Below are 14427 nucleotides of genomic sequence, written 5' to 3' on the forward strand. Positions count from 1 at the left end.
AGTGTATTCTGGGGGTGCGCGGGAAGTTTTACACGCGATAGGCCTTGTGCGAGCGGGGTATGTGTATTCTGGGCATACGACCTGCACGTTGATGGAATGCCAGTGCTTGCGGTTTTCATAGATGTGCTCAGTGGCCCTAGGTGGACGTAGGGCCACATGGGTGCAATCTATAGCACCAAGCACTTTGGGGAAGTGTGCCACCCTGTAAAAGTCGTGGACTACGGCCTGCCTTTCTGCAGGTGTTCTGGGCATGTATATGTGCCTGCGGACTGAGGGGCGCACAGTAATGATTGCCAACACCTGGTGTAGGCAGCGTGACTGCGTGGCCTGTGAGACCCCCCCCCCCACTATGGCAGTTGTCCGCTGAAATGACCCAGTGGCCAAAAAATGCAGGACATTGAGCACCTTCTCCAAGGGGCTCAATGCTTGGGAGCACAGGGTGGGGGATGTAAGGTCATCTTCCCACTCCCTGACCAGGTCTAGGATGATACAGGGTGGAAACCTACACCTGCCATAGACCTGGTCGTCAGGCATCTCAAAAAGGCTAGTCCGGGGAAAAAAATGCAGGCCCTGGCTATTCTGCTCCTCCTGCAGTGTCCCACGATCAGTGCTGCGACAAATGGGGCATTCATCGTAGCTGGATATACGTGTTTGTTGTCTGCGCGCACTTTTCTACTGTGCGCGGGGATGCTTCCGCCTGCCTTTCTGTGGCGGACGTGTTGACGCCTATGCGCGTCTTTTAGTGTGCACGGGTTTCCCGTATTCGATTCCATGAATACGTGTTGTTCGCGTGCGTGTGGGCGTTCCGTGTATTTCCCTGCAGTACTTCCCCAGTTACGCTGCCTTTTTCACGCGTTGTTCCCCATTTCGCGTGTTACGCCCCGTATCCCGCCCCCTTTTTGGTGTGTGCGCCGACGTTGTGCGCTTTCCCTGTGAGCTTTGTGCACAGCGTTCGGGATGTTGCAATGACGTGTGCGCCCGTGTGCGGCACGCACGGGTTTGGCGCACATCCCGAGGGAAACGCGCAGGGACTTCCATGAATCGCACGCATGCGTGTGCAGCTCTTGTTTCACGCTTGCGCCAAGATTTTCGGCGCACGTTTGTTCCACGAATCGGCCCCTAAATCTTTGTGGTACAGACTGATACCAAAGGGGATTTATTGCATATACCTGTAGCCTTAATCTTCTGTAGTGCTCCCTAAGGGAACTAACTGCACAGGATTCTGCCTAACACACACCTTCTGTATAACATTTTAAATTTAGTGCAACACAGTGGTACATGTTTTGAAGCTATAGACTTGAAAGCAGAGCATGATTTTGATATGGAGGTGATTTGAACTGCTTATGGAGGTGATAAAGGCCTACTCCTTATGAATCCCATCTTTCAAACTACATTGGATATTATTAACAAATGTTCTCTCCTTTCTGGATATAAACACAAGGAGAAATCTGAAATGAGGCCACAGGTAGACCAGTTTCGGCTGTAATGGTGCAAGCATGGCTTGAAATATGTGGGTTATACATTTGCTACCTCATATTGAGTGAAATAGTTAAAAATGAATACAGAAAATATTTTATCTAGGATTTCCGTTCTCACAAAGGCATGGCCTCCCTTTTTCTTTTTAATCATGGAGGGGGACGTTGGAAACCATTAAAATGATGATCTCACCAATAGTGCTGTACTTTATTACTATGCTTCAGATCCCTTGACGGCAATCCTTTTTTTAAAAAAAAAAGACTCGAGTCTTTGTTTTTTAAGTTTCTTTGGGCGAAGGGTAAATCTCAAATCCCCCTAAGGGGGAAAAAAAAAATGTAAGAATAATTTGGGAGGGATTACATTATCGGAATGCTTACCCGATCATAAAACAAAGCCAGGTTTGGTTTGAGAGGTCTTGACCATAGTCTCAACCTTCTTGGTTTTCTCTGGAACAATCCATAATCAAACTCATCTTTTCAGGATGTATTAAAGATGGATAATTGTTTGAAGGTATTAGAGTCCAGTATCATTAAATAACTAGCAACACGGTTAACTCTTTTTTTTCAACCTAATGTAATAAAGCCTAAAATGCTGAAATCAAGACTTATTTGGCATAATAAGAATATCAAATTGACAAATCACACTCGTTATTGGCCTGGCAGGCATATTACGGGTATTACATTTGCTCAGCAATTCAGTCTTGCTGATCATTTTTTACATTTAAAGGATTTAGCAATATATTTACTCAACCCTTATTAAATAAGCAATGATTTAATAAAATCATCAATATTGTTAAGAGAAACAAATATATACTGTCTAGAGATACTTGTTCCCCATATAAATGTCGATTAAATTACTTAAAATAATCAATCCCATTAAGGTTTCTTCTGTTAATGATGTCCTCAACTAAACCAGTGATTCATTTGATAAATGTTAGTCACAATTAGAATGGGAGGAAGCTTGTGGTAGTTGGAACAATATCTGGAAACATTCTAAAATCCAATAACAGTTGCCAGTCATGTGCCAAAGAAGGTAATATCTATCATGTCTTTTATTGCTCTTTTGAGTTTACACTTTTGAATCAAATATGGCCACTTTTTAAATATTTTTTGAAATGCATACGCCATTAACTTTGCACATATTTTACTTGGAAGCCAGTGCACATATATGAAACTGAACAGATTTGTTTAATGCATGCAGTGTGCAAGTTTTAAACTCCAATTGGAAAGACGTTTCAAAACTGTTGGAACAATGTTGCGCAATATTCATAGTATTGTAAGAGCTGATCTATGTACACTTGAACAGAAATGGTCTATTTTTATAGAATATCGGTCTATTCCATCTAGCACTCATAGGTGCACCATTTAAGAAAAGGTCTAGGAAAGTAAACCAGGAGAAAAAGCCACCATGAACAGTTTTAAAAGTACATTATATTTGACAATCTGTGTATAATTTTAAACGTAATACTTCAATGCATGTATCTTTTCTCTGGAATATGCAGGTCTCCCTGGCACTTTTGTTTGTGCATGTTTTGGTTACACAGTTAAGTGCTTATGTGTATTTTTGTTGGTCTTTCAACAGATGATAGGAATGTTTTTAATCATTCTCTTGTCTTTACTATAGTTTGATTTTAAACATGGTCCTCATCTTAATTTAATAGTAAAATACGGAAGGCTTTGATGGTATTTGCCATTTTATTAATCAATATTTCCCAATTATGTTTTACTATGTATTGCAGTCTTATTGCATATGTATTAATTACTAATTGTTTATGAACATAATTAGTGTTCTCTCTGTTTTGGTAATCTCCATGGAAAGCTTAAATTGTATGCTTAGAACATGTTCTGAAATGGTTTAATTGCCTTTCATTATACAGTTGTCTTATTGTTAATTTATCAATATCTGTATTACATAGGCTATATATTTATTATGCGTTTTGTTAAATATATCTATATATATGTGGGAGCATCTCTGCCGAGAACGAATTTGGTTCAAATAACATGTTCTAAGCATACAATTGAAGCTTTCCATGGAGATTACCAAAACAGAGAGAACACTAATTATGTATCCCATTCAGGGGGGTCTACAACTATGTGTTAGCTAGCTTACCCTTCAGAGAGGAGAAATATCGATTTGATTATCGGTCTAGTCTCTACCACAAGGGCAGTGCAGCACCGAAATTCTGGGAAATTCCCCTCTTAACAAACGTACCATCAGCAAGCCCAGGCACATGCTTTGGTCTTGTTAGGCCTCATAAACAAGGGGACGCTGAGCATCCCGAAGGATGTAGACTCTCCTGTGTGGGAATCATCCCAGAGAACAGGTTATTTGGACAGGTTTGTTCTCAGTAGAGGGGCAACCACATTTTTGTAAACGTATTGCTTAAGTATTTATTATATTTTGTTATGTTATAAGATTGATTATTTCATCAATATAATTATTGAACTGGAAGTTGCAGACAGACTGTTTGCAGTGCACCTCCACCTGCGCCGGGTGTCTTTAGTGCATCACATGGCATCATCTTAGGAAGGCATTGCATGCATGTGGCTTAGCTCAAGGTTGACATTGGACACTGCAATAGGGTAAAGCCTAGTTATCCACACTATTTGCGGCCCGGCCCTGTGCCTCTATAATCCTGTGGTGCTTTGACAGCAGGGTCTTGGGACTGAACTATTAGTTGTGGCAATCCTCCGTCACCACAGGAGATAGAGTTCAGAGGTACACATTGGGAGTTCAGCCCTTGGGAAGCTCCACGCGGTTTTGTTAACTGACACGCCTACTGCATTGGGATTCTAAGGTGTAGCCAGCTCATTGCCAAATGTTATGGCGGTACCTTCCACGTGAGATATGACGATCGAGAGAGGATCAACACTGGTTGCAACAGGGTGCTGTATTCCATGAACCGGGTAAGTAAGAGCCACAGGGGCGCGCACTGCTGCTCTTCTCATCACACCAAACTCCTCTCCCCACAACTGTCGCTCCTGGGATCCATTTACCCCACAATCCATACATTGAAAAACGTATGAGGAACCTTTTGTTGTGGATGCCGTTCATACGATCGGGTCCGCGCTCCACCGTGGAACGCGGACACGATCGTACGGCCGGCAGGGGAAAGCACTTTAGAGGTTGGGATTGAACCCATGACACTCATTTTTTCAAGACTGTTTTTGCATCATGATACAGCAACTGGAAATGATGTTTGAATTTAAAGATTAGCCCTGATTTGAGAAAGGCAGTGTTTCCCGCCGAAACACGTGTTATCACAAAGGGCCACTTCATGAAAATATAAATCACCACCAAATTGCTATTTTAGTGGTTTTCACATGAACTATTGTGTGCAATTTCATTTTCTGTGGCGCATGAACCTAATATGAAGCAACATCACATTCTCACAATCCATACATACATCATGGCTCCCATGGCAACAGGAATGATGGTGGGTGCGTGTGTGATGTAAAGGCCATGACCACCCATGTTCAAGCAAGACATGGCAACAGGAACCCTCAGTCTGATGAACTACTAATCCAGTATGAACAAGCTGGGAATTAGAAGAACACAGGATGTAAAAGAAAAACAGATTACATCCCTCAGTGCAGCGGTAAGAAATGACACCATAGACTGACCTGGGCGGACAACGGTTTTCAATTAGAGAAACAGGTTTAATGTTAAACAAAAATAGTATAATGGCAAATTAAAAATAGAGGCGCAGATAAACAGACGAGCAGAATGAGCACGCATTGTTGTGTTGACCCAAGCAGGCCATTGGTGTGTTGAGACCTCACCTGAAAATCTTCCGGTCTAGATGCCGCAGCAACCTATTTTGCCGGATTTTATGACAATGTTAGGCTGAGCAAACTATTGCGTGAAACATTATATTAAAAGATATGGCCAGTGCTCAGCGTACTGAATAGTGATACTAAGATGATAGAAGGTTCTCCTTTCATCAAAAGGTATGCACAAGCGAGCACCAGTAGTCGTGGCTTCTTCCAGTTTTCATTTCCCCACTAGTGTGGCATGTTAAATGTTCAATTTCAAACGTGGCACCTTGATTGCTGCTTTTCTCACTTGATCTGAAATGTCAGTTCCCAGAGGCGCTCTAAAACCCAGAAAAAAAATGGAAACGTTATCGTTTACCATACCAACTGCAAACTGTAGGGAACCTCATTGAAACTGGCTCCCTGTGCAAACCAATGCCTGGTTCACAAGTCTAGAGTAAAAACATTCTTTCACAAAGATCAGAAATTCAGTTATGTGGCTGGTAGCAGTTTTACATTAAACTACTCACCTAGTACAGTAACTGCCATACCCTCCGTTCAGAACCCACTCGTTTATAGTAGTGACAAGGCGAAAACAGGCCATCAACAGCTGTGATGTGCTCCTAGACGACCCCATCCATTGGTCGCCTTTCTGCCTCAACCCCGGAGTCCTTTGGCAACCCACAGCATAGTATCTTTTACTGGGCAGGAACTTGCGGGCCTTGGTATAAATTCAGCAGGCAAAGCTACTGTTCAACAACATACCGCTGTTCTTACCAGCAGCCTTTTCCCTACCCACATTGTGGTGAAAACCAAGGAAACAAGCATTGGCAAAGCAAATAGTTTTGCAATTTCGTGTTTTTATTTTGCATAGGAGTGTTTAATGGCATTAGGCCCAGTAAAGCACATCCTAATACAATCGTCCTGGGCTAAGCGTGTCCTTAAGCAAGTGAAGACAGCCCCTTATTAACAGTGTGCAACAAACTACTGTGCCTTTTTTCCGATCCCAGTTTTTGCTTTTGCGTAGGCATGGGATAGGCGTTTTCCAACCATGGCAATTTCCTATCCCCATGCCTATAGAAGAGCCAAAACCGTTAGCTATGCCAATTTTAAGAGGAAATATCAGAACAAGGAACATATGCCAGGACGCACTTATTGCTTTCAAATCAAGTCACTAAACGCACTGGTTAAGGCATTTTTATTATGCTAGGATAGGTTATTTATAATGCGCTTAATACCCAGAGGTCTCTAAGCGCGGACCCGGGGATCGAACCCGTGGTGCTTTGTGTCGTCTTGTTTCCAAGGCGAGCACGTTGCCCCTGAGCTATCCTCCCGAGACAAGTGCAGGAGCTGGTTAATAGTTTCAATTAAGCCACTACCTTTCAGAAGACTTAAGAATGCAGAGGTAGCCCGAAGAAAACTTGGGGTGGTGGTTGGTGCTCACCCCAAGGAAAACTGCAACAACTAACGAGGGGCAAGCAGAGAGGTTCCTATGCCCTTGCAGGGCATTTACAAATGGCACACTCACCCCAAGGGGAACGACAACAGCTGAAGCGCGCAGGGTGGCACTATGGCTGTCCATTTCTAATATAGCGGAGGTCAGTTGGATATTGGGGAGGGGAGTCGGATGAAGTGTGCCGAAAGTGCTTAAAAAAAAGGCAAAATGAAGGGAAAAAACGAAAAGGTGTTTGCAGGCCCAGGACCTTAATATGGCAAACTCACCCCAAGGAAATCGGCAAAGATCAGGCTACACACGTTTGAAGGAGCAGGAAGCCCAATGCTTTCCGCTTGGCTTGCAAGGCGGGGACGCGGGAGGGCGGCAGGCAACACTGCGGGCAGACCTTTGACTGATGATAGGCAAGTTCTCACAGTGAAAGCTACTAGAGCCTTCTCCATCGTTGCAATTAAGAAATGATTACATTTTATGCCCAACAATACAGTTGAGTACAGGTACTATTTTTTCAGGTATCTCGACTTTTCATCGAAATCCAAGACATCTAAGACCTTTCCATCGAATTTTATTCAACGAAAATACTTTCCATCGAAATGCATTTTCAGTGAATAAAATTCGATGGATTTTTTACATTTTAAATTAGAGTTAGATTTAGGGTTAGGGTATGGGGTAGGGCAAGGGTTAGAATTGGGGAAGCCCCCCCCCCCCAAACACAACAAAAATTTTAAAAAATGGCAACGTTAAATAAAGCTGGCAGTGCCAAAATCGAAGATTTCAGCGCTGTACAGCCCCATGTAACGTTTTAACGTTACAAAAAAAAATGCATCGAAATGCTATTTTTTACATTTAAAAGTCCATATCCATCTAAACTTGTCCATTTATATATTCGATGGAAATGCACTTTTACATGTAAAAGATAGCATTTAGATGGAATGGCATTCAATGCATTTCCAAAGCAGTGGTGTCATGGATGGATTGTGTGGGAGTGAGAAATATCTTGGCAAAAGCCATTTCGCCTGCATGTTTCAGAATGAGTTAGGCTTTTCTAAAACATCGGTCTGTTATAGACAGCCAACTGATTTTACTAGGTGGTATAAAGCGCAGTAGACATGGATGATCATTTTTAAATGTTTTGTAGGTGAATTTTCCTGGTCAGGCTTAAAAACACCATTTTAATAAACAGAAAAGAAAATGCAGGTGTGAGAAATGAATGCAACTCCTAATGGCGCGAAGCTTATTGGAAACGTGTCACTGCCCTTAAGAACAGCCAAATGCCGGTAGCATTGTTATATTGTGTGCAAAATAGGGCTCTAACAATTACTTCCAGGAATTACACAAAAGGGCTTCATTTATTACAGCTATTTATTTTAAAAAGATTATGAACATCCACATTTTAACAATCATCTATGTGTGAATACTGATAGCCTGTAGAGAAGAGTACGACCTCAACCCAGAATGGCTCCATCTGGCAGAGTCAATACATGCCGTAGTTCACACTTGAATTGCAACCATTTGCAATGTGATTCTCTGCACCTTAAAGCTGTAGTCAATATTTCGCTGTGGAATTAGTCAGTGGGCGCATCACTAAGCTAGGCTTCAACCTTCAATACCTTCCTCTGTGTTCCCCGGTAGGGTTATACATTGAGCTAGTGAGCAGGAGCAATGGTGCCAGCTCCTCGCTCCCCTTCTGACATTAGCACCGGTCCTAATCGGTACTGACGGTTCACTTTCGCTGGGACTGTGCTGCATCCTTTTGGAAAGGAATTACTGGCTAAGCAGCAGCTGAGCATCAAAGGCAGAATTAGAGAGAGCCTATTATTTTGGTTCTTGGTTCATTTCCCATTATTTCTATCCATGTTATCCGACAGTGGGTGTTTTACCTCATTCTTCAATAGACATTTAGCATGAAATGTACAGCTATTATAGACGGAATTAAACGACGCTCCATGCACTGCCATTAATAAGAATTGATACCCTGGATTGGTAATAGCGGGCCATTGTGACTTACTCTTGTCTTGAGTCCTGCGGCGAGCTGATGAAAGAGACCCGGCCTAATTTCCCTATTATGTGATTAGCTCCAATTATTGGCATGAGGGGGGGAGGGGAGACAAGGGAATCAGGCACATCCCTGCTTTAGTCACAAACTGCTTTGTGAGATGGATTCGAAATTTAGTGCACATCAAGGCCTCTTGTGGCAATCATGTTTTATTTCATGTTCAATTGGACGACACAGAAACACGAATTCAAACACCATTTATAAGATTTCTTCTCCTCAGGTGTGTGTGTTTTAATTCATTTCCTGTTTGGCATATCCGAAATACGTACATTACCTGCAAAGTAAGGACCCCACAGACAAGCACGTGGACTGTTTGTGCCGGTGCTGGTGACTAGTGTGTGTTGTACTTTTATCGCTGCAGTGGAATGTGTAATCCCGAAGCCGTGCATTGTGGTTTTCTACAGATCAGCGTAGGTAGGAAGGGCGTCCAATTAGCAGAGCGGAGTTGCTGCATGTTGCCCAGTTTCATTCTGGCTCATTGCTGTGGAATTCTGCAGGGTTTCGGCTTCTTTGGCTCAAATCCATTTATGTAAATTGAATTAAAGCGCTGGCGCTATTTGACAGCCCCGATGTGCAGAAAAGACAATGGCGTTATATCCACTCACTGTACAGAGCTCAACTCATTCTCATTTTAGAAATTTCCTGTGCAGCTCGCCTACTTTGGACAGATGTCTACCAAGACCCTAACATTGCTGGTACGCGCAGCGGGCACTACATGGCCATTGTGTGTATTGTGTTTTTTATACAAACAAGGAAAAGCAACAATAAAGAAACCACAAACCTCGAATGCTTCTCCTGCAGCAGCTCAGACAAGTAACTGTTACTATGCCAAACTGCTAGCGCAATATCATGCTCGTGTTGATGGCATGCACATCACAAGACACTGGAACACCACCAACAAATCAGTATGTGGACAATTGGAAAAGCCATTTTACAAAACACGTATGTTTAACAAAACGTCTTTATTTTGAAAACCAAATACATTAACATATGTAACATTACTTAAGAGATACTGTAAATATGTTCAAAAGCATCAATCAAGCCAAATAACTTTTTAATAACATTTAAACATGGCGGCTGCCATTTTGGAGGGGAAAATGGCTGACAAATTCACCACACAGTACAAATTCAGCTAAAGAGTACAAAATGAGGTGTGGTTGGAGTGAAAATGGGTGGGAATGGGAGGAAAATCCTATAGATTTCACTTAGCAAGAGGCATCAAATGGGTGGGACAAATAGCCAAACTACATATATCCATGCTCATATGTCTTCTACATTGAAAAGCATTACAAGCCTACATTCAAAGCCCCTATTCCACGCTCTTATGTTACAGCTCTTATTTTAATGACAATAGTTTTGGCCTTATGGCCAAAACAAAAATCTTCTAATAGGACGACAACAAACATGCATCCAAGAAACATGTTATGAACTGGATTCACCATAAAAAAAACCTTATATTATTTATTATTTGAAAGAGATTGGCCCATGATATTCTAAATTATTTTGAAAGCTTTAGATGTAGAAAATATGTATGTCAGATTTCTTGTCTTGAGGATCTGGGCTCAAACTAGCTTTCATTCTACTGAAATGTTTCTCCTCTCGCCTGCATCCACCAATTCTCCTGCTTGGCAGTAGTTCCACCTAATACTTGCAGACTTACCACAAGCGGGTCGATGTACCGCTGTCAGACAATCATGTCACATAGCAGACAATCATGATGATTCAGCTCACAGCAGCACCGTCAGGACTATGCAGTCTTCCTGGGGACATCTTGTGGCTTCCATACCTCGAACAGCCCCTGGGGAACATCTGTCAGGCCAGGTTGCGCCATACAAATAGTTTTCTGGGGGATGGTGGTGTGAGACACACTATTTCCCCCTTTCTTTTCACACTGCCATCCAGCCTCTGTGCATAGCAGAGAGAAATCAGGGATTCTCTGCTTTCAAGCAGGGACCTGTGTCAAGAAGCCATTACATCACTTCTTGGTTTCTACATGTATACAGAGAATCACTGAGCCATATTAGTGGTGTCCAAATCAGAAGGCGGATCACCAGGGAGAAGCCCAAGCAGCAGCTTCAGAAGCAGCCGCGCTACTCCTGGGAGATTCTTCTCTATAAGAGATTCTTCTCTATATGCTCAGGTTTTCCTTCTATTCCTTGGTCAATGCAGACAAAGAACCTCCTGAACCCTACTGGTTTTCTTGAAAAAAAGAGATCTCTCAATAACTCTGTAGAATAATAACCCCAATGCATGTACTCTGGAATTACAACACAATTCGTTGTATGACACAAAGATGTTTTTAAATATTTCTTGAAAAACATAAATGGGGGGGTATGGTGGTCTCGAGAGCCCAAAGAAGAGGGTCACCGTTCAGAAAAGCTTCCGATCATATGGGAAGGCCGACCCATGATGTGACTGACCTAGTTCTTCAGGAGACCAGCCTGGCGACTGTAGGAGACTTTCAAGAAGCAGTAGATCTGGGCACAAATGAGCCAGCCGGGGTCCAGATATTGGGATGCATCAAGTGAGCAAAGCAATTAGTGGACGAGGCCTGCAGCGCCGCTTGAGTGCACAGTCGTTGCGTGACTGATGAGCTGAGGACGATAAGAGACCGTGGGGCTGGCAGAGGTAGAAGGAGTCGGCCCCATAGACTTACATGCAGAGGCGAAACCCTTGTGGTTGGGCACACTTGTTGAGGCAATAGGAAAGGTCGGACGTGAGCGGCCCAGTATTGACATCACGCTGCCTTGATCCACGCATACTTGGTGATAAGGCTGGAGACCTGCCAGGGAGCGGTGCAGGGCTGCCAGCACATTGGTGCTGACCCCTCTGCAGTGCAGGATAAAGGAACTCGGATGCTAGGACTTACTAACATATGGACAGTCAGAACAAGACATCATTTAAAGCAATTAGAAAGGCGGTCATCTCAAACACATGTTCTTTCTGTAGCTACTGGACAGATTGACGAAAGGTGGAGGAAGGTACAGGGAGAAGGGTGCGGACAAATCAAGTGCGGGCCTGCACAAGGGATGGCGGCTCTCTTGCTGACCTTTACATGTGTTGAACGCTCTGCACATTTCTTGGAAAGGCAAGGATGTGGTGGCCATTTTTGGTGTGGGCAAGTGATACAGGCTATGTAAATATGGTGCAGTTGCGCTCGGGCGGCCATTTCTCTTGTGGGACATTCGGCTCAACTTATTGGGACACTTGTAATATCAAGGACTGTCCAGCACAATGGCAGAGATATGATGAACAACAGTTCTATTACACCCTTCCTTTTACATCTCTTCAGACTAGCTACTATGAGGTGAAGGAAGGTAAAATGGCATCAGAGCGGTCTAACAAGAAAGCTAAGGGTGAGGATGCAGATTTATTTTCCTCACCACGTGGCAGGCAAAACAGCCATGTGGAGCGGTCGGCCCAGGACCCTGAGATGGCCGTGTTGGGAAGGTTTGAGAAGTCGATATCACGGCTGGAGAATAAATACAACAAAATAAGTGAGAAAGTGGCCTAGCTGGAGACAAGAACCACCACGTTAGAGCTGAGAACTAACAAATTGGATCAACAGTGTGCCCAAATGTTAGCCCTGGTTCAGCAAATGGGATGACACTTGGAGGCAGCGATTAAAGGAAATATGGCAATGGTGAACAGATTGGAATAGCTTGAGAATGTGGTGCGGGCTCAATAACTACGGATTGTTAGTCTCCCTACTGGAGCGGAAGTGGATGACCCAAGCTGGCTCCTGGAAGTACTCGACTTGGAGGTGGTAAAGGACCCTATATACATGGACAAATACTATAGAATTAAGTCGTCTGCCTCCAACAAATCTTTAAACGTATCGCTAGGCCCAACAATCATTGTCAAGCTCAGTGATGTTCGCGACAGGATCCTAAAAGCTGCAGCAGAAAAAAAGTCTTTGGAGTTCCAGGAACATAGGATTCTCATTGTTGCTGATTTGGCACCGGAGATCAAAAAGAAAAGGAAGAGTCTCAACATCATTAAGAAATTAGAAGGTGGAGCAAAAGCGGTATTTCTTAGACCCGCTAATCTTAAGAGTTTTCCTGGAACGAGAGAGAATATCTTTTTTTGGGATGCCGATAGCGCCGAGAAGCTGCAGAAAACAAATCCTGTGAAAACGACGTCAATCAAGACAAGGGATGAGGCGACTTGGGTCTAGGGGACTCCCCCATTTTATCTTGAGGCAGTGCATTACACTTTTTTTTCGTTCTCCCTAGGAGCGTTATAATCCATGGTGCCCGACTCCCCAATTTCAGTATGGCCTTAGGATGCTGTGATAAAGCTTTTTTTTGTTCCAAACTGATTCAGGATATTTTGAGATGCCTTGCAGGTTACTAGTATATTTGGGGTTGAATGATTTAGTAATGTTGCAGTATATCCGCTATGGACAACTTTCATGTGGTGTCCTGGGTTCGGGAGATGGCAGCATGAAGGGCTGCAAGGCCGGCGAGAGCTTTTACCACAGACATCTATGGTAACTGTGTAGACATTTCCCCCCACTTGAAAGAGGACTTCCAGGGTGATCCAATGTGACAATGGGATGTGACTCAATAATGATGTTCTATGAGAGGTGTGGGCAACCTGTGTAGAGGGATATCCTCCCGTTATGTTTTTGCATGTTGAAAATCGCAATAAAAAGTTATTTGGAAAAAAACAAATGGAAATGATTAGTTAACCATAATAATCCTTAATATTAATTTAGAGTGTGTATGTTAGTAAGGTGAAGCTTTTGTTTCATTAAGATCTATACAGGTACATTGATGGCCATGTAGTTCGTCACATTCAATATTCCATTGGTGTAGTACAGTTTTGCCCCAAAACGAAAAAAGTGATGAGTTGAAGGTTTTGAATTAATCTGAACCACTGGCATTGCTCTGAGCGACCTTCCATACCACCGTTTTGTAACCTGTCTGCGCCATTGCAAAAGGGGCCCAGCCATATGCAAATCAGTCAGGCAATGGCACCAATGGGAGTAGCCCTGCCCGAACTGCTAGGCTAGGTCCCCTATGCATGGAAACACAAGCAACCCCAGACATGTTTCGTCCTTGTTGGGCCTCCTCATTGAGGGGCAGCTTGGTTCCCTATGGTGCAGCGAGCAAGAGACCCACGTCTGGGCATACCCTCTCTCACATAGTGAGACAAATTAAAACCAAAAAAGTGATGGGGGAAAGGTTTTTAATTAATCTGAACCACTGGCATTGCTCTGGGCAACCTTCCACACCACCTTTTTTAGTCTGTCTGCGCCAATGCAAAAGGGGTCCAGCCATATGCAAATCAGTCAGGCACTGCCCCATCTGGGCTTTGTGAAGACAAAGGCAAGTATAGTTTGTTGCACATATGCACCATATCATTATTCTAAAAAGATCCTACTTTCCGCACCATAGTAACATTGAAAAATAACAGAAATCCAAAATAATTAAGTTTTCTCGTCTTAGTTCAGAAATTCAGTGTATGTACATCAGGTCTCAAAACGAAAGCACAAACAATGTGTCAGACTCTGGTCTTAGGTATGTCACCAATAGCTCAGATTCAGGGACAGCCTTACTTATCCTGTTCAAGTTCTGCTCGATCCTCAATCCAAAGCAACCTGCTATATTAAGGGTAGATCCCTTCCGTTGCTGTGATTATGGTGGCGTTCCGTCAACAACTCTGGCTTTGATCCCCAGTCA

At 43.2% G+C, this 14427-nt stretch overlaps 1 protein-coding gene across 5 annotated transcripts in view; it reads right to left on the bottom strand.

Moving 5' to 3' along the window:
* Window positions 1–5114: 5114 nt before the first annotated feature.
* The window catches only part of OSGEPL1 (O-sialoglycoprotein endopeptidase like 1), a 440031-nt gene continuing 430718 nt past the window's right edge, over window positions 5115–14427 (bottom strand). For all 5 annotated transcript variants that reach the window (XM_069615644.1, XM_069615643.1, XM_069615645.1 and 2 more), the window contains one exon: window positions 5115–5572. In XM_069615644.1, the coding sequence (XP_069471745.1) occupies window positions 5494–5572 (79 nt within the window). In that variant the 3' untranslated portion in view covers window positions 5115–5493. The remainder of the gene's footprint in view (window positions 5573–14427) is intronic.

Source organism: Ambystoma mexicanum, chromosome 9, assembly GCF_040938575.1.
Source record: "Ambystoma mexicanum isolate Mex_15411 chromosome 9, UKY_AmexF1_1, whole genome shotgun sequence".
NCBI classification, from domain to species: Eukaryota; Metazoa; Chordata; class Amphibia; order Caudata; family Ambystomatidae; genus Ambystoma; species Ambystoma mexicanum.